Genomic DNA, 24420 nt, shown 5'->3' with positions numbered 1-24420 from the left:
TATGATGAATAAATGCATAATTAACACTTTTCTGCTGTATTTGGTCACAAAGGAGCTAGTTTGAAGTGTTTAATATACTTAATTTAATTTATTTTACAAGCTGACCATATGTACAGACTTAAAGCCACACCAGGGCTGACAGATAAATGTAGGAATTGAGTAAAAAAGTGCCCTCTAATTGTAGTTTGTGCAGTGAGTACATGCGCTAAGTTATTTCCCACCTCTCTCTAACGTTAATAATAATTGTACTGTTGGACAGTGAAGGGGGGATTGAGTGTTTGTTCCTCCTGCAGCCTGTGAAGAGAGAGAGAGAGAGAGAGACGCAGCTTTTATTTGGCCTGAGGAGGAGGACAGGGGGGGAGGAGAGAGGGGGGAGGCAGGGGAGTAGTGGGAGGAACTTGTAGAGTTGCCTGCAGATTTCATTGAGAACGCGGAAAGCACCAGGTTAACATCTATGAACTGAGTCCTCCTGAAGACTTTCGCCTCCCTCTCGTCTCTCTGTTGCTCTGGATTATTTATTTATTGGGATATTTATTTTCAAGCCAGCATCTGGAGTAAACCCTAAACTGCGGATCTATGCCAACCCTACGTGGGAGTCAACGACATCTGTGAAGTTGAAGAGGAGGAATGTATCGTTTCTTTGTGAAACTAACATTTCTGATTCCTGCGATCGTCATCTCACAAGGTAAACTGATGAAAGACTGTTGCACAGGCTGCAGAGGAAAGTGGAGAGAAGTTAGTGCATGATCGATATCTGATGATAAGAGGCTGGTAGGCTCTTGTAAAAAAAATCTCCTGGAAACTTTTTTTACTGGGTTATTTAAAGAGCCTCTCTTGGTCGTGGGAATGGATTCACTGCAAGCGCAGCAGCCAAACACTGCGGTGCGCTTTGGCTTGGCTGCAGTGCGCGCTTGTGAAAGTTATTTTACGCAAGTTAACTGTTCATTTGGTGGCCAGTGTGTGATGAACCTTATACTTCTGATGCAGCAAACACTTAAATGCACCAGCACTCATGAGTTTTACTGCTCATTTTTGCCTTTAATTGGTTGTTCTCTCTTAAAAAAATTTTTTAAAAAAAGATCTTTGGCCTTGATCAACTTTTTAAATTGTTCTGAGAACCGGTTTTAAATAACAGGGGAGATAATGGATGCTGGTGCGTGTGTTGGGGCAAGGGGGTGGGGGTACGCGAGAGGGGGGGGAGGGAGGGCCACCTTTTGTCTGCATGTGTGGGAGAGTGTTGTGAGTGCCGGGTGGAGGGTGTGTGTGGGGGGGTGGAGGAGGTGCTGTTATTCCCGTCTGCCGGTAAACAATGCCCGAGGAGAGTGTTTTATGGCTCGTGCTGGACTCTGATTTCTTTTGTCCCGCATCTGAGCCCCGCAGCTGCTGCGCTTTCCCCCGCAAAAGCGTGCGCGCCCCCCCCCCTCCTCCTCCCCACACACCCTCCCTCCCCCCTAAAAAAAAAAAGCCACGCACCACGCGCTCTGGCCTCACCGGTGTCCACAACGGGCTCCCCCAATATCCCCTACGGACAAGTGTGTAACAAATCAATTAAAGTTCAGCATGTGTGTTAGAATTTAAATTCACGCAGGATGAAATGTATTAAAACATCTCACTGATGAATAACTTCCCTCCAATGTCTCCAAACTCCTGCTTAATCCCTCTTAATCCCAACGTCTTGTTTAACAGTCTGCATCTCCACATATGTTGGTTTGTGTTTTAATATTTTTCATGTGCTCAACAGGTCTAAAATGCTCCCTACCCACTGAATCATGCCTGAACGGAGGAAGGTGTGAAGCCACCTCGAACGGAAATGGAGAATGCAAGTAAGTGACATGCGAAGCGCCAGATGTTTCTCGCTGCAGACCACCAACACTTCCTGCTATCTGGAGCATTTCATTTGTTCTTCTGTTTGGGAATTCGCGCAGCCTTACAAGTGCAGCAGCGTAGTGTAATTTCGGTACTTGAAAGCGCCTTTTTTCCCCCATTTTGCTCGGAAAGAAAGCCGCCGCATATTCCCCCCTTTCATTCCAGCCTTTGAGTGGCCCCTGTGCCCAGCAACCGGGGGCCCTTGAGTTTCTTCTGCGCTCGGTGTGCCCCTGTATGCCCCTGCAGGAGCCGCATTGCTCCGTGAGGCTGCACACATTCCCCTAAAAAGAAAAGAGTTTAAGAAGTGAAGAAATGAGAAGGAAGGGGAAAAAAAAGGAGAGCGCAGCTCCAGAGAGGTGAGGGGTAGCTGGACAAAAGCCCACCCCCTCCTCATCAGTCGGCCGGTTAATGAATGCAAGACCCCTTCAGCAGCAAAGTGAGAGGACGCGTCCAGCCCTAAATCTTGTTTTTCTGTCCTTTCATGGGCGACAGCTGGGGCTCGCCCGCCGCCCGTCACCCATTGTCCTGCAGTCAGAATAATGCTGTGTGACTAATCTGAGTGGGGCTTCCCATCATGCCACAGCCACCCCAAACACCACAACACACACCAAACCCCTGCCACAACCCCCCCTCCCTACAAGAGGCTTGTCTCCTGCTTTGTGAATGGATGCACACCCCTCCCCGCTACCTACCCCCACACCTCACCCGCTTATGATCTCCATTAGAAAGCCAGATGGCTGTGAAATGTAATTGGATTGGATGTCAAGAGAGTGAGATTAATTGGAATAAAGTGCAGAAATTCGAAGGCAAACAAGTGGGAACGGAGAGAGGGGCAGATTGTTAGCTATTTGTTCAGGCCATGGATTGATTTTAACGGTTTGTGGGTGCAGACACCTTCCCTTTATTCTTACCTTTCTGATTCACCTTGCATGCTCTCGTTAAAGGTGAGGTGAAAGGAAGATGTCAGCCCTTTAGTCTTGAGAAGTTTTTTTGTGGGTTTCCAGTTGTGGCATTGTTTCTATCCAACCGTAAAGAAGCTCAGGGGTGGCCTGGCTTTACCCCCGGGGCATGTGGTCATGGCAGGCGCTTCTCTGCTCTGAAGGGACAAGGGGGAGCCATTGAAGGAGCCCATGCTGCTCGCCCAGGGCCACCAATATCTAATCTGCACACTCCACACACACACACACACACACACACACAGGCCTTCACACAGACCCCCGCACGTGTGCACACACTCGCGCACAGAAACTCTCCCTCCACCCTCCGCCTCCACAAAGCTGTTATTGTGGTCTTCATCTCTGCTCGGTCCAATTAAAAACAGACAGGATAAGAGCATCACTTCACCCACCCCGCGCCTGCTTCTTCCTCCCCGGTTTTCCTCCCATTAATCATTCATCCCCGCCAAGCCGGGCAGCCATCAGTCACGGGTGCACTGGGAGATTCAGCATCAGTGCATCAGGGGTCAGAGTGTGGCGTCTACACAGGGAAGGGCTTCCAATAGTGGGTTTCTTTTATCGTCACTATTTGAATTTTGTGCCCCTTTAACTGGAAAGTGCAGTTTGGAAATGTGTGGTGACATAGCTGGAAAGTCCTCTTGGGGGGAACGGGCTGGCACCTGAGCAACCGGGCGAAAAGCAGCGGCCCACATTCGGAGTAAAAACTGGGTGATTGAGGTTAAGATACACAGTCAGATTGAGTGCCAAAAGGTTAAAATACTTTGAACCCACGTATTCAGCACCCATAGTTACCAGTGTGTCATGTTGTGGTTTTTGCTGTGAGCATATGGTGACACAGATTTGAGTGGTAAGGCAGATTTAAATCCTCTTTCAGCGCCGTTCCCACGAGTGGGAGAACAGAGAGTGAAATCACATGTTGGCATAGAGAACAAGGTTAGGCTTGGTGTAAACTGTGGTAATCAGATGTCTTATGGACAGGTTTAGAGGGATTAAGTCTGTGTTGAGACAAAATTGGTTCTACGTTTCCCTTTTCCTGCTGAAAGGATGTTTTCTGTCCTTCCTGCTTCTAAAATTAGTCGCCCTTAATTTAAATCTGTTCAATACAGATCATGTCTAACAACAGGAACAGGCTCGTGTCCTGTTTGTTTTTCTTGCTGTATATTTATCTCTCTGACATTGATTGGGCTCAGTTTTTTGTTCTGGGGAACTCGTGTATCATACAGTAGGCTACAAAGGGAAGTTAAGACATTTTCAGGCCGTCCAGAAAAATTACATTTTAAGGCTTATTATTTTACAACATCATCAGAAAGAGGAAATTGGCATAAACCAGAGCCTACAGTAGCACACATATAACCTCAACTCTGCCTTTGGACAACATCAAAGCATGTGAGGGGAAAACCGACTGGCAAAACATGCTCTAGCCTTTTATCTACATTTGTCGATACGCTGAAATCCACACACAACATTAATTTGTGTAAGCTTTGATGGAAATTATGTTGTTCATCAGAACTGATTTATTTTGACCGGACAGAGTAAATTCACTTCAGTCAGGAATATCAGATGCCATCTCAATAGCTAGCTTTATAGCAAGGCTAGACTATGTAGCTAGACTAAATTTAGCTAATACTTTGTTCATGTTTGATAGGAAACCAGATTAGCAAAATGTTTGTTCAACAAAACTGATATATTGTAATACAGCAGTGATATAGAGTAAATTTAGCTTTAGCCAGAGATGTTTAGATGCTATCACAGCAGCTAGCTTTAAGCTACTGTCTTGAATGTGATTAGCATAATGTTTTTTCATTAGAACTGATATATTTTGATTTATCATTGATATATCTGGTGTATTCAGATTACACTAAATAACTAGGCAGTAAGTAAATTTAGCTTTAGCCAGAAATATCATATGTTTTCTTAGCGGTTAGCTTTCACTTGATTTATCTTTACCGCTTTAGGCTAGCTGTGTGGTTGATCGTCTGGTTTGGTTTTCAGAACAAAAATCATTTTTTTAATCCTTCAAATTTGGATGGGGAATAGAGATTTTCACAGACTTGATTACATACGCCAGTTTCGGGGGGAATCAGAACTTTGTCTAGACATAGATCGTACTTCAGTTTGTGGTGGGCAACTAGACACGCGGAAACAACAACAAGCCGCCGTAATGGGGAAGCACTCGGTCATAGTTCTGTGAAGCAAGAGGTTATCTGAAGGTCTGGGGCTTCCTGTTTCCCACAGAGCTGTAGGCAGCTCAAAAACGTGTAAGGGCACGGAGCTGTGTGAGTCAAATTTAGTTTCCACTTGTGAGACAGTAATGAGGGCATAGTGAAGTTGAAAGGTTGTTGACCTTAACTCCTCCGTTGCATGACTGACTGACTGCTTTGCTGAAATAGACACTGTTTTGGTCTGAAGTGACTGTTAATAATAAACTCAGGAAACATCTCAACCGTCTCGCTACGTGTCTCGAATACTGCGAGTCGTCTGACAGGAATAGACTCGAGACAGAAAACTGAGTGAAAGTCCGCAGTGCTTGGTGTGATCGGACCTCTCCGACCTTGCACGGAGCTGTCTGGTATTGCGTATTGCTGATAAAATGTCTCGCACATAAAGGCTGTCTGGAGCGAGCCCGGTGCTGCTCAAAAGATGTTCCACTCTCCCTCAAGGAATGCCGCTCTTCATTTGTCCTCCTATAGGATTACCGAGCAGGTCTCTGTTAAAGCTCAGCTCCATGTGGGCTTAAGCGAATCAGGAGTATACAAGTGCATGACTGGGTCAAGTGTTCCTGCTGCGGTTGGTGCTTTTATTGGGGTTTAAGCTCTAAGGCTGCCACTCCCCTGGTTGGGCCCATTCCCTACATGCCAGAGCCCCTCCGATACTGAAAGAGGCTGATGGGCCAGAGTGTCTAAACTATATGTTGAGTTTTATTCTTAATAACTTTAGAGAAGCTACTGCGGAGAAAATGTAGCGTTGACGGGGGGCCCCTGGACTGGATCTGATCAGGATTCTGCAAGTCTGGAGATCCTCAGAGCGGGGTGATCAAAGCGCACTGTCAGAGCACAGAGATAAGAGGCTATTTAGCTGTAGTGGGTGCTGAAAGTTCACAGGCACCAGCGCAGGCTGTCAAATGTAGAAACACCAACTCCTCTGGCAGGTCAGTGTTGCACTACAGAAACGTGTGCATGGTTTTATCTCGCTCAAGGGCCTAGAAAGACTGGGAAGAAGAGCTGTTATGTGCCGACCTGATTCATGGCTACCTGTGTAACTGACTCCAGGCTACAGGTACTTTAGCAGATATGTTGTTGCTGATAACCATCAAAAGAAGTGGAGTGGCAGGCAGGTGTTTTTGCCTTGGGTGGCTATGATGTTCCCGACCGCTAAGGTGTTTGAAGTGTCGAAACTCCATGTTTGTGTATTTTAAGCGTGAAAGTGATCTTGCAGTCGTTAGTCAAGCAGGTGCTCGGCACTCGTCGCCGTGACTGACCCTCATAAATCTTCGCGCCTTGTAGTGAGCGAGACAGGAAATAGCTTAATCACTATCAAAATGATCTCTTTATGACACTCGTGGAAGCTATTTTTGTTTTGCAAGATGTTACAAATTCCTCAGCTTCTTTAATCTGTTGGAAAAGTTCAGTTTCAGAAACTCCTACTAAGAAATAACTCACTGTTCTGATCTGCTACTGCTGTATCAAACCCACGATCCTTGTAAAGTTCAGATCAGTCATTATGGTCAGACTTCAGATCCTTCCACACCCAGTACTTTTCTCGTTCCCTGTCAAAGCTTCTCAGTTCTGTTCTGTTCTGTTCGTGGTCTCTCTAACAGATGTGGACCGCAGGGGTCAGACCTTGGCTAATGATTAGGGAACATCAGCTAACTAGACAAAATAAATGAGGAGGAAGGAGCAGGAACAAATGGCCACTTAAGGAGAAAACGGGGGGGAGTGAGTGTTGAAGACATCAAGAAGAGAGACAGTCATGCAATACTTTCATAAGCAACATGAAAGGAGGAACAAGAGTATAGAAGTCATACTCGTGCACATAATTACTGTACGCCGCCCTCGGCCATTTACATAACATTTTCCACAGCGGTGGCATTTCCAGTGCACTGTGGGGATGGTTTTGTGTCGGAGGAGAAAAGTCACCCCCAGAGTGGCAGATGGTAGATCGGGCCCAGCGGGGGAGAGAGGAGAGAGGGGAGAGAAGGCAAAGAGGCCTTCCCCACAGTCACAAAAGTGTTTGGGGTCAGAGGTCGGGGAAGCATCTGCTCCGGCCTGAGGGGACATTGCTTCGCTGGGAGAGACCTGTTGCCGTGGTGTGTGCTCCGTAGCTTTTCAGCATGTGGGTGGATCTTTATCTCCTAGCGGGCTGACTTCAGGACAAAGAGGATCTATTACAGTTAGTTAGCGTGGGATGACACACACACACGAGCGCACACGCACACACACATTAATAATGACATCTGTTTCATGAAGGATGTGGAGTGGAGGATTTAACAACCCAAAACATGTGATTATTCAGTGTGTGAAATGGGAAAGCTGGGCAAAACTTCAAAAGCCTCCTCAAATTGTTTTACAATCGTCTGCCAATTGGAGCTGTCTGTGGCTCCCCGCTGGGCACACGAGACCGTTAAAAAGCTCTGATTGGTCTCACCTAACTAAATCAACAAGGGAGTTTTCAGCAGTCCCGTGTGACATAAGGGGAAAACGCTGTAAAAAGTAACTTGCGGGGACTTGTAAAAAGTCAACACGGGAGAGAGAAACAGCAGTGAAAAGCGGAGTCTCGGCACAGAGAGAACAGTCGTAAAAAGAGGAACAGGTAAGGAAGAGAGGAATTAAGAATGAGTGCGGTGGTTCACGGGGGAAGGTTGAGGAGACAGAAGTTGCAACAGCTGACTTCACATGGGTTCTTTATGTCCCCGGAGGAGAGGTTGGCTTGTCAGTACCCCCCATCTGACAAGGGGACAGAGGGGAGGGAGGGAGGAGGGATAAGGGGGGGAGGAGGAGGAGGAGGAGGAGTCCTGTCCAACAGCTGCCCTCATTAACATGCGCACCTGCTCCCTGTGGAGATACTCGGAGGCCAACAGATGCCGTCCCTTACGCATAGACACTCACACGCTCATTTGTGCGACTACACACTCCGCACACAAGCCCCGATTCAAACATAAACACTTTTTTTTTTGGCCGAATTTAAATGCACCCACATGTGACAGACAGGACTGTTGCATAAAGGCTGCATCGGTACTAGTCGGTTCACCGTGGGTTTTTCGGTGAAAAAAAACCAGCTTGACGCTGCAAAAAGATCCTCATCTTTGTCAAGCTTTTTTTTTCCCCCTTTGTTTCTATGTCCTCATAATCAGCCGGTTAGAGCTATGTGACTGTAGCAGCATCCATCCTTAGTCTGGATGGGGCTTAGGGCCTAGACATCCAGAGCCGGCACAGTCCCCTTGATCTCTACGGTCATTCAGGATGAGTGTGGACAGCGCAGGGGTGAAAGGTAGATGGGAGCGGGGCTGTTACGGCTAGACTATTTTGTGGCGTCTGTTGTCCCAGCAGAATGTGTTTTCAAGGTTCTGAGGGAGTCTAATCCAGAGAGACACACTAGAACAACATGCCGTCCCCGTCGCGCTCCAGTGGGACTTTTCCTGGGCGGGAAACTTTTCCTCCCCCCTTCCTCTTCCCCCCCTCCTCTTATTCCCCTTTTGTTTGGATGATTGTTCCCATGATTTTAACCAAAAAAAGACCCCTGTTTTCTAATTATCTCTACTTTCTGTCTTCTCCCAGGTGTCCCAGTGACTACGTAGGCAATCGCTGCCAGTATCCAAGCCCCTGCAGCCCTTCACCCTGCCGCAATGGTGGTGAATGCCGAGCCGTCTCCCATGGCAACACGTTTGATTTCCGCTGCGTGTGCCGCCTGGGTTTCACCGACCGCCTATGCCTGACCCCCACCAACCATGCCTGCATGAGCTCCCCATGTCGCAATGGAGGAACGTGTGATCTCCTTAGCCTCACTACCTACCGTTGCCGGTGCCCGCCCGGGTGGTCAGGTATGTAGAATAAAAGTTATCTGTGCGCTCCTTTTCACCAGCTTTCACTATAAAACATTAAAGGTGCAATATGTAAGAATTTTGGGTGAAAACATTCAAAACTCAAAGTTTTCACATTTTATCTATTGTGTTACAAGGAGTGTTTAGCATGCTAACCAGCTAGCCCTGTCCCGTCCTGGTCCGAAGCTCCTGTGCTAGCGGTGTAAACAGCAACACTTCCTTTGTGCTCTGAGCTTCCAGTACAGACTGCCAGCTGCACGGCTAACTGAGCTAACTAGCTAATGGCAGCTACTGTTGGCAGCAGTTTACTCTTGTGATATGCTGCCCCCTATTTGTTGACAGGTGGACAATTTTAACATATTGCACCTTTAATAACTCTCTCTGTCACTTTGTTTTCCAAGGTAAAGCATGCCAGCTCGCCAACCCATGCGCTTCCAACCCATGCGCAAACGGCGGCCAGTGCTCTGCCTTCGATTCCACCTACATCTGCACCTGCCCGCCCGCCTTCCACGGTCAAACCTGCAAGCAAGACGTCAACGAGTGCGCCCAGTCTCCATCTCCCTGTCTGAACGGCGGCGCGTGTGTGAACGAGGTGGGCTCGTACCACTGCCGCTGTCCTCAGGAGTACACGGGCCAACACTGCGAGACCACCTACATGCCATGCAGCCCCTCGCCGTGTCTGAACGGAGGCACATGCGTCCAGAAGGGAGACACCATCTATGATTGCAGCTGCCTGCCAGGTAACACAAATATACATCGGCACATAAATAAGCAGCGGTTTTTCTGCAGACATGAAGTTGCATATGGCTAGAGCAGCAACACAACACACATACTTGTTGTTTTCCTGTTACATCAGTTGACCTAAAAACCAGTCTGTTGTTGTAGTAAAGTCTGATTGAGTGGCTAGCCCCCTCCCCAACAATCTCTCTCTGCCAGCCTCCACTGGCAGGATGCAGTCACACAGACGTTTCCTTCTGATAATCAGGAGCAAGGCCCCTCAATACACATCAATGTATAGATATACACACCCTATTCATGAGGTCTCACACACACACACACACAGAGCTGGTCTGTTTGCCATCTTTATTGTGTTGGCACCCAAACTCGTTGCAGCATTGTATAAAACTTTGGTTAATCTTGGGCAATTGTGGTCGCTGCTGTTCGAGCTGTGTAGAAACTCTTCCTCTCCAAACCACATTTTACGAGCACATCTCTATCCCTCTTAAAAGTTCAATATTTTGGCCATTATGAAACCTGGCTGTGTTGTTGTCTAATTGAGCAAAGAGCAAGTTGTTTGGATATGCAGATGAATGAGGGATATTGCGGGGCTGTGTGTTAAAGTTTAACCCACGCTGTGCGTCTCTCGTGGGTGTCCGTGCTGGAATGCGGCGAGATAGCGGAGCTGCACGGGCACCTGCAGAGCCGCGGGTTGATAGTTAATCAGACTATCGTGGCTGTAAAACTCCCACTCAAGACTTTGATGTTTGAGGAGGAGACAAATTGCATTGTCATCTGCTGGGCATTGAAACAATCCGCCACGAGGATGTGGAGAGCTTATCTGGAGCTTAAAAGTGCACAGTGATAAGGAAAGGAAGAGATGGTGTGATTATTAACTAAAAGCAAATGTTGCTAGGTCTTTTTCTGTGTCTTTGACACTCCTCGGCTTTTCATATCTCGTCTCTTTTTGTTCTCTTTCTGTTCATCAGGCTTCACAGGTCAGCACTGTGAGCACAACATCGACGACTGCCCAGGTCACAGCTGCCAGAATGGTGGTGTGTGTGTGGATGGTGTGAACACCTACAACTGCCAATGCCCACCACATTACACAGGTGAGCTTTGGTTAAGAGCACAACCATTGAACTTTTTGTGAACTTAAAAATGAAATCAGAAAAGTACAAAGACAACATTTTAAACTTGCCCTCACACTGTGCTAACCCTCCTATCAGGTCAATACTGCACAGAAAATGTGGATGAGTGCGAGTTGATGCCCAACGCATGCCAGAACGGAGGAACGTGCCACGACACTCACGGCAGCTACCACTGCGTCTGCGTCAACGGGTGGACGGGCGACGACTGCAGCGAGAACATCGACGACTGTGCCAGTGCAGCCTGTTACCACGGCGCCACCTGCCACGACCGCGTAGCATCCTTCTTCTGCGAGTGTCCTCATGGGCGCACAGGTACGACCCTGATCCAGACGCACTGCACACACAGATTGTGGTCCTAATGATGTGATTAAAGGTGCCGTATGTAAGAACTGGCCACCTGTTGAATGAATACTCCAAACAAATAGGGGGCAGCATATCACCTGAGTCACAGCTAGCTACCTAGTAGTTGTTACCTAGGCTAGCTGGTTAGCATGCTAACTTCAATAGATGTCTCTGCAGCACAATACAAATACATCTGTGACATAACTTTAAACCTGAAAAATCTTCACATTTTGTTGATAATTTTAGTAAAATTCTTACATATTGCCCTGTTAAATGTTATGATAAAGTTTGATGACTTGCTGTGCTCGCAGGTTTGCTGTGCCACCTTGATGACGCCTGCATCAGCAACCCATGTCAGAAGGGCTCCAACTGTGATACCAACCCAGTCAATGGCAAGGCAATCTGCACCTGTCCTCCGGGTTACACCGGGTCAGCCTGCAACCTGGACATTGACGAGTGCTCCCTCGGTATGCTGAGTTTAGAAATTTGAATCCTTTACAATCTGTCTGCTCAAATGACCAAACATGTGTGACAACTTGTATCTTCAATGTTGATCGTTGTAGGTGCCAACCCTTGTGAACACGGCGGCCGCTGCCTCAACACCAAAGGCTCCTTCCAGTGCAAGTGTCTCCAAGGATATGAAGGCCCTCGTTGTGAGATGGACGTCAATGAATGCATGTCTAATCCTTGCCATAACGATGCCACCTGCCTGGACCAGATCGGAGGGTTCCACTGCATCTGTATGCCAGGTAAATGGACGAATCTTTGTGATTTAAGAGCATTATTAAACCCTAAGAAAATAAATTTGACTAATAACTCTTTTATTCTCAGGATATGAGGGTGTGTTCTGCCACATCAACACGGATGAGTGTGCCAGCCAGCCTTGTCTCAACAATGGCAAGTGCGTTGACAAGATCAACTCTTTCCACTGCGAGTGCCCAAAAGGTGAGAAAATATAAGGATATGTGACAATCGATGGAGATAATGGAGTGAAAGTAATAGGGTCCTGGACAATGAGAGCAGAGGCTATAAAGGGGTGGATCATTAACCTAGCTGCAAATGAGTATAGCACACCATATATGGCTCACAGATTGAATGTTAATGATTCACTTCTACTAATAGTGTCACCAAAGGGTTTGCTTGTGGACTGGACAGAGTGGAGCAGGTTGCGGAAACATTAGCATATTTGGCGGGCACGGCAGGAGTTTGTGTAAGAGCTTAGCGCCAAAATTTGGGGGCAGGGATTGGTTTATGGCCGGTAAGCTGGAGGCCATTGTGTTGCGGTTTGAAAGAAAGATTTCACTGCACAGTAAGAGCCGAGGAGAAGGAGGAGGAGGAGGAGGAGGAGGGTGGTGGAGGTGGAGGAAGTGTTGAGGAATGGTTTGTTAGGACCTTCAGTGTCCTGCAGACCTACTTCACATGCAAATGAGCTTTTCTGTGCATTATGCACAGTGTAGCCATGATATTCAGACTATAACGAGCTACGTATTTTTGGCGGGATTTCTCACATTAAAGTTGCGCTATGCAACATTTATACAGGCTTATAAACAAACAAAGCAACAGGGCTTAGATGTAATTAAAAGCTGTATATTTGTAAACATTAGAACGTTTTGAGTTTGTGTGGTGAGAACAAAATAAAGGACTACATAACCAAATGTGTTACATAAGAAACAACATATTGCACCTTTAAAACAATAATCTGAAAAGTGTTTAAATCTGTATTTTTTTCGTGCATATGCAGGTTTTTCAGGGAGTCTGTGTCAGGTGGACATTGACGAGTGTGCCAGCACACCCTGCAAGAATGGAGCCAAATGTACCGATGGTCCCAACAAGTACACCTGCGAATGTGCTGAAGGTAAACCAAGCCACTGTTTATTTTTGCAAAATGTCATTGCAAATTTCCTCAATTTTTTCTAGTTTCTATCCAAAATAAAAAAAAACATGATTGACATCCATTGAAATTCATTCAAAGTTATGTTTCGTAATTGCATTTATAACAATTTAGATGTGACCAGATTATTTTATTGAGTACTTACTCTTTTCTCTGGTCCAGGTTACACGGGGCAGCACTGTGAGACCGACATCAACGAGTGCTACTCCGACCCCTGCCACTATGGCACCTGTAAGGACGGCCTGGCCTCCTTCACGTGCTATTGCCGCCCCGGCTACACCGGCCGCCTGTGTGAGACCAACATCAACGAGTGTCTCAGCCAACCCTGCAGGAATGGTGGCACTTGTCAGGACAGGGAGAACACTTATATTTGTGCCTGCCCCAAAGGCACAGCAGGTGAGACATTTCAACAACATTCAACTCTGTCAGCTTCATTAAAATGTGGAGATTTTGCTAACATGTGGTCCAATCTACAGGTTTCAACTGTGAGGTCAACCTGGACGACTGTAAGAGCAAACCCTGCGACTACGGGAGGTGCATCGACAAGATCAACGGCTACGAGTGTGCATGCGAGCCAGGCTACACAGGTGAGCGCTGGGTGGAGTTTACAGGTGCAGGGGGATGGTCCCCTGAGCTTTGGGAGGGGCAGGTAGGACAGGTGGCTGGCGGGTCCACTCCTGCAGAACAATGGTGTCAGATTGCCTGTGTGGGATGTGGAGGAGGAGGAGGTGGGGCTTAGAGAAAGGAACACAGTCCCCAACCTGATACACACACACACACAAAGCGCTAACTTTGTTTGCCATTTGAAAAGGCTGTGACGTTGAGCCTGGAAAGAGTCTGTAAGGTGATACTTTAAAAGGCCTTTAATCACATAGCTGGTGTTTATTAGTGTGTAACTGCATGACTAATCCGGTAAAAATCTCAGATTAACGTGTTGCACCTTATTTACTTCACCTGTAACGTGCTCAAAGTGACAAAGTCTTTGCCCAACAAGTGGACCACTCTCGTCTTCCTCCCTTTCATGGCCCAACAGAGCCGGTTCTGACTGGTAGTGGCTGTGTGATTATACCAGAAAGGGGGGCAGGGAGGAACAAGTGTGTGTGTGCAGGCTTCTGTGCATCCCTCCTCCTCTTCCTCCCCTCCATCTTTTTGTGCTGACGGGGTGAGTGTGGAGGGCACGGCGGGACTGAGACACAGAGGGACAGAGGACTATTGTAACTGAAGATCAGGCAGTTGGGCCCTCCCCTCCTGATTGATGAGGAGCGGAGGAGGAGGGGGATCAGAGGGGGGTTTAATTGTTACTCGGCTGTGTGTGAAAAGGGTCTGGCCTTCTGTCCCTGTAAACAGCCCTGGGTGAGGTTAGTTCTCCCTGGATGGGGGGTGTTGTGTGTGTGTGTGTGTGTGTGAATAGGCAGAGCAGCTACAGCCCCCCCTCCCTCCCTTCTCCTGGCAGCACCTCCCCCTCTCAGATCCAGCTGAAACCCTCCTTCTGCCTATTCAACAGGGCCCCATTCAATCAATGCAGGGGAGGCGAAGGGGCCTCTAGGGGCCACCAGGCTAGGCACACATTCGAGCTGCTACAGCTTCTGCCTGTTGAATGTTGAGGGAGTCTCTCTATTGTCCAAAAGCCACACAGTGCACCTCAGCAAGCAGCTTATAAAGGTTCAAAGAATACCACACAGGAGGGCAAAGTTTCAAGCAAAGAAGCTATTCGTCAATCCACGTCTGTCAGAAGAAACATAAGCTGCATTGTCCTAAAAATCATTTCTCATCGCCTTCCAGGATCAATGTGTAACATCAACATCGATGAATGTGCCATCAACCCCTGTCACAACGGGGGTACCTGCGTTGATGGCATCAACAGCTTCACCTGCCTGTGTCCAGAGGGCTACAACGACGCCACCTGTTTGTCTCAAGTGGATGAGTGTGGCAGCAACCCCTGCATCCACGGCAGATGCCAGGACCTCATCAATGGGTCAGCACAGATCCAGTCTTTAAAATGCATGAGCTGCAAAAAGTGGCACGGATAAAACACCACTGACCTTGACTTTCCTTTGATTGTAGCTACAAATGTACCTGTGACTCTGGCTGGAGCGGCCCGAACTGTGACATCAACAACAACGAGTGTGAGTCCAACCCGTGCATGAACGGGGGAACCTGCAAGGACATGACCAGCGGGTACCACTGCACGTGCAGAGCAGGCTTCACTGGTCAGTTGTAACCCTTCTTGTCCCTTTTCAGTGTGAGTGTGCGCCCTTTTAGCCGCTATCTAACCCAAGTGTGCTCTTTAATCCCGCCACTGTAGGACCTAACTGCCAAACTAACATCAACGAGTGCGCCTCCAACCCCTGCCTCAACCAGGGCACCTGCATCGACGATGTGGCTGGATACAAGTGCAACTGTTTGCTGCCCTACACCGGTATGACACGTAGCTGCTTATACACCTGGGATGATGGAATCTAGTTTGCTGCTGACTCAGCTGTTTGTCTGAAACTGTAAAGATAATCCTTCACTTTCCGCACAGAAGCCTCATCCCATCCTATCTCATGTTGTTTTAGTGAATGGGGATGCCTGTTTTTGGCATCTCTGTGTGGAAAGATCAGCCTGTAACAGCGTGTGTGTGTGTATGTTTTGGAATAACATGCCACAGCGGCTAACATGACGGGAGAGCTGGAGCCTGCTCCAAGCCCTATTCCCACTTCCTGTTTCCTGTCTGTGATCGCACAATAGCAGGAAACAGGAAGGGCCTTCCTGTTTGGCTAAGTTGTCATGGAAATGGATAAGGAAGTGGGATGTAAACTGGGATTTATGTGACTCTTCGAAATGAAATCTTTCACAGGAGTGTGGAATCAAATATAATGGGAATTTTTTACGTCTGAAGTCGTTATTCCACGTTACCTGAACAGTCCCAACACTGATGTTCTTTCTTCTCCGTCACCAGGTGACAACTGTGAGATCCTGCTGGCACCCTGCAGCCCCAGACCCTGTAAAAACGGTGGAGTATGTAAGGAGGCTGAAGACTACCAGAGCTTCTCCTGCATCTGCCCTGAAGGATGGCAAGGTATCCATCCATTCATTTCTGTTTCACCTGTTTATGCATATCTAGCCAAAATCTGTCCACCCTCAGGACAATGTGACTAACTTTTCTTCGATCTTTCTCCTTCCCTCAAGGTCAAACATGTGAGATTGACATCAACGAATGTGTGAAGAGCCCTTGCCGCAATGGTGCTATTTGCCACAACACTATGGGTGGCTACCAGTGCAAGTGCCAGCCAGGTTACACTGGCCAGAAGTGTGAGACAGACACTGACGACTGCAAACCAAGTAAGAAACAGACTTTCACCATTTCTAATCTAGTCTTCAGTTTCAAACATCACTATTTAAAATGGTGATTTCATTTTCTTTCTCGTGCCTCAGATCCCTGCAGTAACGGCGGTCTGTGCCGCGACGGCATCAACAGCTTCACGTGCACCTGTCTGCCCGGGTTCCGCGGCGGCAGATGCGAGCAGGACATAAACGAGTGTGAGAGTAACCCCTGCAGGAACGGCGCCAACTGCACCGATTGTGTCAACAGCTACACCTGCACCTGCCCGCCTGGCTTCAGTGGCATCAACTGCGAGATCAACACCAACGACTGCACAGACAGGTAGCTCATCATCATCATCATCAAAATTTTGTCTGTACTTTTTTAACTTTGCTGAATAATTAAACCAAGGCAAATCTTATCATGTTTTAACATTCTTGTTGTTTCTTCAGCTCTTGCTTTAATGGTGGCACCTGTGTCGATGGAATCAATGCCTTCACCTGCCTCTGTCTACCTGGATTCACTGGAAGCTACTGCCAGTATGATATCAACGAGTGTGACTCCAAACCTTGCCTCAATGGGGGCACTTGTCTTGACAGTTACGGGACATACAAGTGCACCTGTCCTCACGGCTACACAGGAGTCAACTGTCAGGTAGGGTGAAGTCCTCTTTTGTCTCTGTGTTGGTTTCATGCTTTGCCTCCATTTGTTCTAGTTTTTTAAGTGTTTCTTTTTTGTTTTCCTGTTAGAATCTCGTGCGCTGGTGTGATTCATCCCCTTGTAAAAATGGAGGTTCCTGCTGGCAGCAGGGAGCCTCTTACACCTGCCAGTGCCAGACTGGATGGACTGGTCTCTATTGTGACATCCCCAGTGTCTCCTGTGAGGTCGCAGCCAAGCAGCAAGGTATGAAAGCCAGACAAGAGTTATTTCACATCATGCTGATAAAGCTTTTTTATTTTAAACCTGTGATTGATATATTCTGTAACTCGTTCCTCTATGATTTCAGGGGTGGAGGTGGCTCATCTGTGCAGGAACTCAGGCCAGTGTCTGGATGCTGGAAACACACATTACTGCCGCTGCCAGGCCGGCTACACAGGGAGTTACTGCCAGGAACAAGTGGATGAGTGCTCACCTAATCCCTGCCAGAATGGAGCCGTTTGTACTGATTATCTGGGAGGCTACAGTTGTGAGGTAGGTTGATTTAAACCGGAATTGAATCGCATGGAAATGTACGGATATGATGGACAAAATCGGATCATAAACAATAAATAAATAACACATTATTCCTATAATGATTCCTCAGTGTGTCCCCGGCTACCACGGTGTAAACTGCTCCAAAGAGATCAATGAGTGTCAGTCACAGCCCTGTCAGAATGGAGGCACCTGCATCGACCTCATCAACACGTACAAGTGCTCCTGTCCCAGAGGAACACAAGGTACACACCTGCATAACATATCCGTGTACATACATTTGCAAAAAAACTAATATGAGCACAAAAATGAGAACATGTCTAACCCAATGTTACTGTCTCCCGTAGGTGTCCACTGTGAGATTAATTTGGACGACTGCACGCCTTCCACCGACCCCCTGACCAACGAGCCCAAGTGCTTCAACAACGGCAAGTGCGTGGACCGCATCGGAGGTTATCAGTGTTTGTGTCCGTCAGGCTACGTAGGCGAGCGCTGCGAGGGTGACGTCAACGAGTGTTTGTCTGACCCCTGTGACCCGAGAGGCTCCTACAACTGCATTCAGCTCACCAACAGCTACCGCTGCGAGTGCCGCACCGGATACACAGGTACCGATCTACATCCCGCAGCGACAAGAACGTAACAAGACTGCAGCAAGCGTGTGTGCAAATGTTGACATTTTGCTTCTGTTGTCCAGGCCAGCGTTGTGACAAGGTGTTTGACGGCTGTAAAGGAAGACCCTGCAGGAATGGAGGAACATGTGCTGTCGCCAGCAACACGCCTCATGGTTTCATCTGTAAATGTCCTCCTGTGAGTACAGCTGAGTGATGCCTCTTCAGAGATAATTCTACTTTTTAAAGCACAGTGTCATAACCTCAGTCCATTTCTGTTTCTGTAGGGCTTCACCGGCTCCTCCTGTGAGTATGACTCTCGCTCCTGTGGGAGTCTAAACTGCAGGAATGGAGGCACATGTGTCTCAGGCCACCTGGGCCCACGCTGCCTCTGTCCACCAACCTTCACTGGACCTGAGTGCCAGACCCCCACAGACAGCCTCTGCATCTCCAACCCTTGCTACAACGGCGGCACCTGCCAGATCACCCCAGACGTGCCTTTCTTCCAGTGTAGCTGCCCGAGCAATTTCAACGGCCTGCTGTGCCACATCCTGGATTATTCCTTTGTAGGAGGCTTCGGCCGGGACATCACCCCTCCTCCGGAAGTGGAGGTGAGCTGCGAGATTCCTCAGTGTGACGAGTGGGCGGGAAACCACATCTGCGACTCGCTGTGCAACAACCACGCCTGCGGCTGGGACGGAGGAGACTGCTCGCTTAATTTCGATGACCCTTGGCAAAACTGCTCTGCAGCCTTGCAGTGCTGGCGCTACTTCAACGATGGGAAGTGTGACGGCCAGTGCAACAGTCCTGGGTGTCTCTATGATGGCTTTGATTGTCAGGGACAGGAAGGACAGTGCAAGTAAGTGTCGAAAACACAGACAAAAAAACATTTTAGTAGTAGCAGTAGTCATATAGTTGCAGAATACTAACCAAGCCTCCTTCTTTCTTCCAGCCCGCTGTATGACCAGTACTGTAAAGACCACTATGCTGACGGCCACTGTGACCAGGGCTGCAACAATGCAGAGTGTGAATGGGACGGCCTGGATTGTGCCAACAACATGCCAGAGAAGCTGGCAGACGGGCACTTAGTCCTGGTGGTCCACATCCCCCCAGAGCAGCTTAAAAACCGTTCCTCAGCCTTCCTCCGAGACCTCAGCAGTGTTCTCCACACCAATGTGGTGTTCCGCCGTGATGCCAAAGGAGAACCGATGATTTTCCCGTACTACGGCAACGAACAGGACCTCGTCAAACACAACGTGCTGAAGCGCTCCGCGGATGGTTGGCCCGAGTGGGCTTCGGTGCCGGCTAATGTTTTGGGTCAAGTGAAGGAAAGCGTGACAGCCATGGTCAGCCCTCGGAAACGCAGAGAGCTGGATCCTGTGCAAGTCAAAGGGTAGGCACCGCAGAGAAATCACAGTTAAAACATATCGGTAATATTCATATTTGTATTACAGGAAAGTGTTGAATGTTAACATTTCCATCTATTTTTGCTTGTAGATCTGTGGTGTACCTGGAGATTGACAACCGTCAGTGTTACCAGCAGTCTACTGAATGCTTCCAGAGTGCCACAGATGTAGCTGCATTCCTCGGAGCGCTGGCCTCCAGTGGGAATCTCAATGTTCCCTATATTGAAGCTGTCACGAGTATGTAACTCATATCAAGCCCTTTTTTTTAATAAATACTCAATATTATTGAAACATTACTTAACGTTGAAATCCTATCTTTCCAGGTGTGAGACCTACTCCCTCAAGCTCAGAGCTCTACCCCATGTACGTTGTCTTCCTGGGCTTGGCTGCTTTGGGTTTTGTCTGCCTTGGCGTTCTGGTGTCTCGTAAGCGGCGACGAGAGCACGGCCAGCTCTGGTTTCCTGAGGGGTTCAAAGTGTCGGAGCCAAGCAAGAAGAAGCGCAGAGAGCCGTTGGGAGAGGATTCTGTAGGATTGAAGTAAGTAGACTTCAAAAGCGGAATAAGAAAGCGGCGCGTGTTGTGTGTTTAATGTTATGTAACTAGACTAACCTGCATCCTCTTTTCTCAGGCCTATGAAAAACTCTGACATAAATCTTATGGATGACAATCAAAATGAATGGGACGATGAAGATCCAGACTGCAGGCGCTTCAGGGTAAGACAAACAATTTGAGTCGTCCATTGTCTAAATATTTTCCCGAACTTTTTATCCTGAACCGTTTCCGTGTGTGCTACTGATGCTGACGTTGCTGACGTTGTGTTTCTAGCAGTTCGAGGAGCAGGCCATGTTGGAGTTGTGTGATCATACCGACCACAGGAAGTGGACACAGCAGCATCTGGATGCAGCTGACCTACGTATTGCGTCGATTGCCCCTACCCCTCCTCAGGGAGAGATTGAGAACGACTGCATGGATGTCAACGTCAGAGGACCCGGTGTGTACAGAATTATTTATTTAATGTCATAATAAAAAACCCCGTAAAATATTGTGTAATCTTCTGCGAAGTGACAGACACATGACTGCGAACTATAATCCTCTCACTTCTTCTTTCAGATGGTTTCACTCCCCTGATGATCGCTTCCTGCAGCGGCGGAGGACTTGAGACTGGTAACAGTGAAGAGGAAGAGGATCCCTCAGCAGAAATCATCTCTGACTTCATTTACCAGGGCGCCAACCTCCATAACCAGACTGACCGTACAGGCGAGACTGCGCTCCACCTGGCTGCTCGGTACGCCCGATCTGATGCCGCCAAACGCCTCCTGGAGTCCAGCGCCGACGCCAACGTGCAGGACAACATGGGCCGCACTCCGCTTCACGCTGCTGTGGCCGCAGATGCACAGGGAGTTTTCCAGGTGACTTAGCCTCTACAGGACTCTCATATCTCTCCACGGTTTGATTTCTGACAAAGTTTATCCAGCGTTTTTAAAGCACCTAACTAAACGAGTCTGTGTTGTGTCCTTGCAGATTTTAATCCGCAACCGCGCCACTGATCTTGACGCCCGCATGCATGACGGAACAACGCCTCTGATCCTGGCAGCCCGATTGGCTGTTGACGGCATGGTGGAGGAGCTTATCAACTGCCATGCCGATGCTAACGCCACCGATGATTCTGGTAGTTAACATTTTATCTGTCATCTTCACAGTCCATGAAGAAAGATCCTCTATTGTGTTGAGCTGTTATCATAAACCACCCTCTTCCTTTCCCTCTGCAGGTAAATCTGCTCTTCACTGGGCCGCGGCTGTAAACAACGTGGAGGCTGCTGTGGTGCTGCTGAAAAATGGTGCCAACAAGGACATGCAAGACAACAAGGTATGTGAAAATCATGAGACTGTGATGGAGGTATTTACACCTTTCACAGTAGTATACCCAGTGGATTAACCGTTCTTTTCTTTGTTTGCTTTTTTAGGAGGAGACACCGCTCTTCCTTGCAGCCCGCGAAGGCAGCTTCGAGACCGCCAAAGTTCTTCTTGAGCACTTTGCAAACCGGGAGATCACCGACCACCTCGACCAGCTGCCCAGAGATATCGCCCAGGAGCGCATGCACCACGACATCGTCCGCCTCCTGGATGAGTACAACGTGGTCAGGAGCCCCGGGCTTCACAGCGCGCCCCTGAGCACCTCCAGCCTCTCCCCTCCTCTCTCCTCCCCTAATGACTACCTTAGCAACCTCAAACCCAACCTGTCTGTCAAGAAGGTTCGCAAACTTAGCGCCGGAGGAAAAGGAGGGAAGGATGGAGGCAAGGATAATAGGATGAAGAAGAAGAAGTCGCTGGATGGGAAGGGTAACTTGCTCGACACGTCAGCTGTCCTCTCTCCAGTTGATTCCCTCGAGTCGCCACATGGTTATCTGTCTGATGTGGCCTCTCCTCCCATGACATCACCCTTCCAGCAGTCCCCACCCATGTCTCTAAATCATCTACAAGGCAATGGAGACCATATGGGCCAGATGAGCATGTCTTTTGACCATAACCCTCCCCGTCTCTCCCACATGCCGGTGTCCAGCCCCAACAGTCAGGGTGCATCTGTAGGCAGAGGAGGCCAGTTAGACTGGCTCACCAGGATGCACCCAGGCGTAGGCCAGCAAGGAAGCTTCAACCAGGCGCCAACCATTTCCCACAACATGATGGGTGCTCTGCATGGCGTCAGCACTGCCACCCTGTCTCAGATCATGGGCTACCAGAACCTGCAGACCAGCCACCTCGGCTCGTCCGCGCACATGATGCAGCAGGCGCACTCGCGGCAGCTCCAGCACCAGAACTCAAACTCCACCACGGCCGGGCAGACCCTCAACCAGAGCTTCCCGAACATGGAGCTGAACAGCCCCGACATGCAGCAAAACAACGGCTCAGGCCGCTCTGTGCCAATCCACACCGTAATGCCGCAGGAGACGCAGATCCTCGGCACCCAGTTCCTCACCCCTCCCTCCCAACACAGCTACTCTGGCCCCATGGACAACACACCCAACCACCAGCTACAGGTGCCCGACCACCCGTTTCTAACGCCCTCCCCCGGCTCCCCCGACCAGTGGTCCAGCTCGTCGCCACATTCCAACATGTCCGATTGGTCGGAAGGCATCTCCAGCCCGCCTACGAGTATCCATTCGCAGATGAATCTGATCCCGGAACAGTTTAAGTAGAGACTTTTAAAATGGACAGAACTGTTTAGCGGAAAGAAATATATGAACAGAGAGTGACGAACCAGTCTCAAGACTGAACATGCTCCTTTTTTATTATCAGTTTTTATACTAACGATAAAAACAGTTTTAGTAATTTTGTATTTATTTATGTGCTTTTTTTGACCTGAAATATAAAGAAGATGCTTTTATATTTATGCTTTTTTATTTTTATTTTTGTTCTGTTATGTATGGGAAGATTAGAAACCATTTAAAAGGAGTGCGTATCAGAAAAAAAAAAAAGACTCCTAGATGTGTACACTGGCTATTTATTTGTGTCTTGTGTTGCTTTATTCACTGGATTTATTTTAATCTTTTGATGCATCGGCTAAATTTTATTTTTGGGATTTGCATTACGTTTGTACAGATTTCTTTCCGAACTTTTATAGATTATTTTAAAATTTTCAGTATTAATTAATTATATTTTAACCTCCTTTGTCTTTTAAGTGACACAGGTTTTGTTACTGAACTACATTTCACTAAGTCTTATCACTGAGTCTGTGTTAGATGATGATCAAATATATATATAAAGTGTCACCTTTCATAATGTCGCTAGCTACACTGTCGAAAGAAAGAGCGTATTTGAACTGAGTAAACACAGATCTTGTCATTTACTGTGGAGATTTGGGACCTAAAAGCACAGAGCAAATATCTTTTATCAGTTGCGAGATGCTTTTCTAAGAGTGGAAGATGCATCTAAATCAACCTGAGCCTATTTTGATTGAATGGTGGTCTGGGCTGGTGCTGAATAATTGATTTGTGATCATTTATGATGCAAGGACGTGTTTCTTTATTTCATATTTTGTATCCCAAATCAGTGATTATGGTTACCATGTTTAACCTGTTAAGTGTTAAATTGCAGACCTGTAGTAGAAATGTTACATTCGCCACAGTTTAAGATAGTGCCAGTGTGATTTTATGTTTTTTTTCCTAAGAACAGCAATGTATTTGTGAGATTTCTTGTAAAAAAAAAAGAAAATGTCTTCACATTGTTTGTGAAAGAAATGGGGACCTTCGTGTGTTTAACATCACCTGCACTTTGTAAAGGAGTGCGGTTAAAGGTGTTTAAATGTCATGTTTTATAAACTAATTCAGAGATAAAAGATGTTTTTAAGAAAAGATGTAATTCAAAAATCAATGTTCATGCAAAGTTGTAGTTTGCAAAGAAGTATTTCCTGATTAAAAATGTTTTGTAAAAATGGTCTTGATTCAATAAAAGCTGCTGTTAAGCATTACGATGCTGCTTCCTCTCCTGCTTTAACTTTCTTCTTTGGTATATTGTGTAGCTGACAGTAGTACCACCTCATCTGTAGCTCCTGTGGATGCAGCATGTCTTTTTTTCGTTTTTCTAATTAAATTTACCTCAATATTTCGTTTCCATTGGTGGGTGGGCCTTCGGCACAACACTGCCTCTGATTGGCTACTGTGCTCTATCAATTATATTTGTGCTGTGCTCTTCAAAATAAAGGTTCTCGCGTACGTCTCGGCCTTCAGACAGTGCAATGTTAACATAAATATATTGCGACAGACAGACGAGACTACGTTATGATCACAGACAATACTTATATTGGCGGCTATGAAGGCCTTTAGCTTCATTATAGCTTCATTATGCTCTTACAGTGCGGTGCCGCACATGATTTTGTTGACCTTCAATGACCTTCAATGACAAAAAAAAAATGTTTTTCATATCAAATGAACGACCTTTCATTCATTTTTGAAAT

At 47.5% G+C, this 24420-nt stretch overlaps 1 protein-coding gene across 2 annotated transcripts; it reads left to right on the top strand.

Annotated features, from left to right (window-relative positions):
• Positions 1 to 439: 439 nt before the first annotated feature.
• Positions 440 to 23934, top strand: LOC311274531 (neurogenic locus notch homolog protein 1-like). Of its 2 annotated transcripts, none has more exons than XM_084382276.1 (34): positions 440 to 685; positions 1742 to 1823; positions 8597 to 8859; positions 9261 to 9599; positions 10566 to 10688; positions 10806 to 11039; positions 11381 to 11536; positions 11633 to 11818; positions 11901 to 12014; positions 12811 to 12924; positions 13123 to 13356; positions 13437 to 13547; positions 14743 to 14935; positions 15025 to 15170; positions 15266 to 15379; positions 15902 to 16021; positions 16132 to 16284; positions 16378 to 16606; positions 16717 to 16918; positions 17014 to 17167; positions 17271 to 17455; positions 17568 to 17700; positions 17803 to 18060; positions 18150 to 18262; positions 18351 to 18922; positions 19016 to 19456; positions 19561 to 19706; positions 19793 to 20006; positions 20098 to 20182; positions 20298 to 20460; positions 20580 to 20878; positions 20991 to 21138; positions 21239 to 21336; positions 21434 to 23934. In XM_084382276.1, the coding sequence occupies exons 1-34, from the start codon at positions 628 to 630 to the stop codon at positions 22661 to 22663; spliced, it is 7410 nt and encodes a 2469-aa protein (XP_084238402.1). In that variant the 5' UTR covers positions 440 to 627; the 3' UTR covers positions 22664 to 23934. The 2 variants fall into 2 exon arrangements, with proteins under 2 accessions (XP_084238402.1, XP_084238401.1); XM_084382275.1 differs by having other exon boundaries at positions 20295 to 20460.
• Positions 23935 to 24420: the final 486 nt, after the last annotated feature.

Source organism: Pagrus pagrus (genome assembly GCF_965226575.1).
Source record: "Pagrus pagrus genome assembly, chromosome: 19".
NCBI classification, from domain to species: Eukaryota; Metazoa; Chordata; class Actinopteri; order Spariformes; family Sparidae; genus Pagrus; species Pagrus pagrus.
Note: the sequence above shows the minus strand (reverse complement) of the source record. Positions and strands in the feature narration are given on the sequence as shown.

Excerpts from the sequence above, each read along its gene's own strand:
- LOC311274531 (XM_084382275.1), top strand. The coding sequence starts at position 628 with ATGTATCGTTTCTTTGTGAAACTAACATTTCTGATTCCTGCGATCGTC. Across the intron at positions 17,168-17,270 it reads GGTCGCAGCCAAGCAGCAAG|GGGTGGAGGTGGCTCATCTG; the intron begins GTATGAAAGCCA and ends CTATGATTTCAG. Across the intron at positions 21,139-21,238 it reads TAACGCCACCGATGATTCTG|GTAAATCTGCTCTTCACTGG; the intron begins GTAGTTAACATT and ends TTCCCTCTGCAG.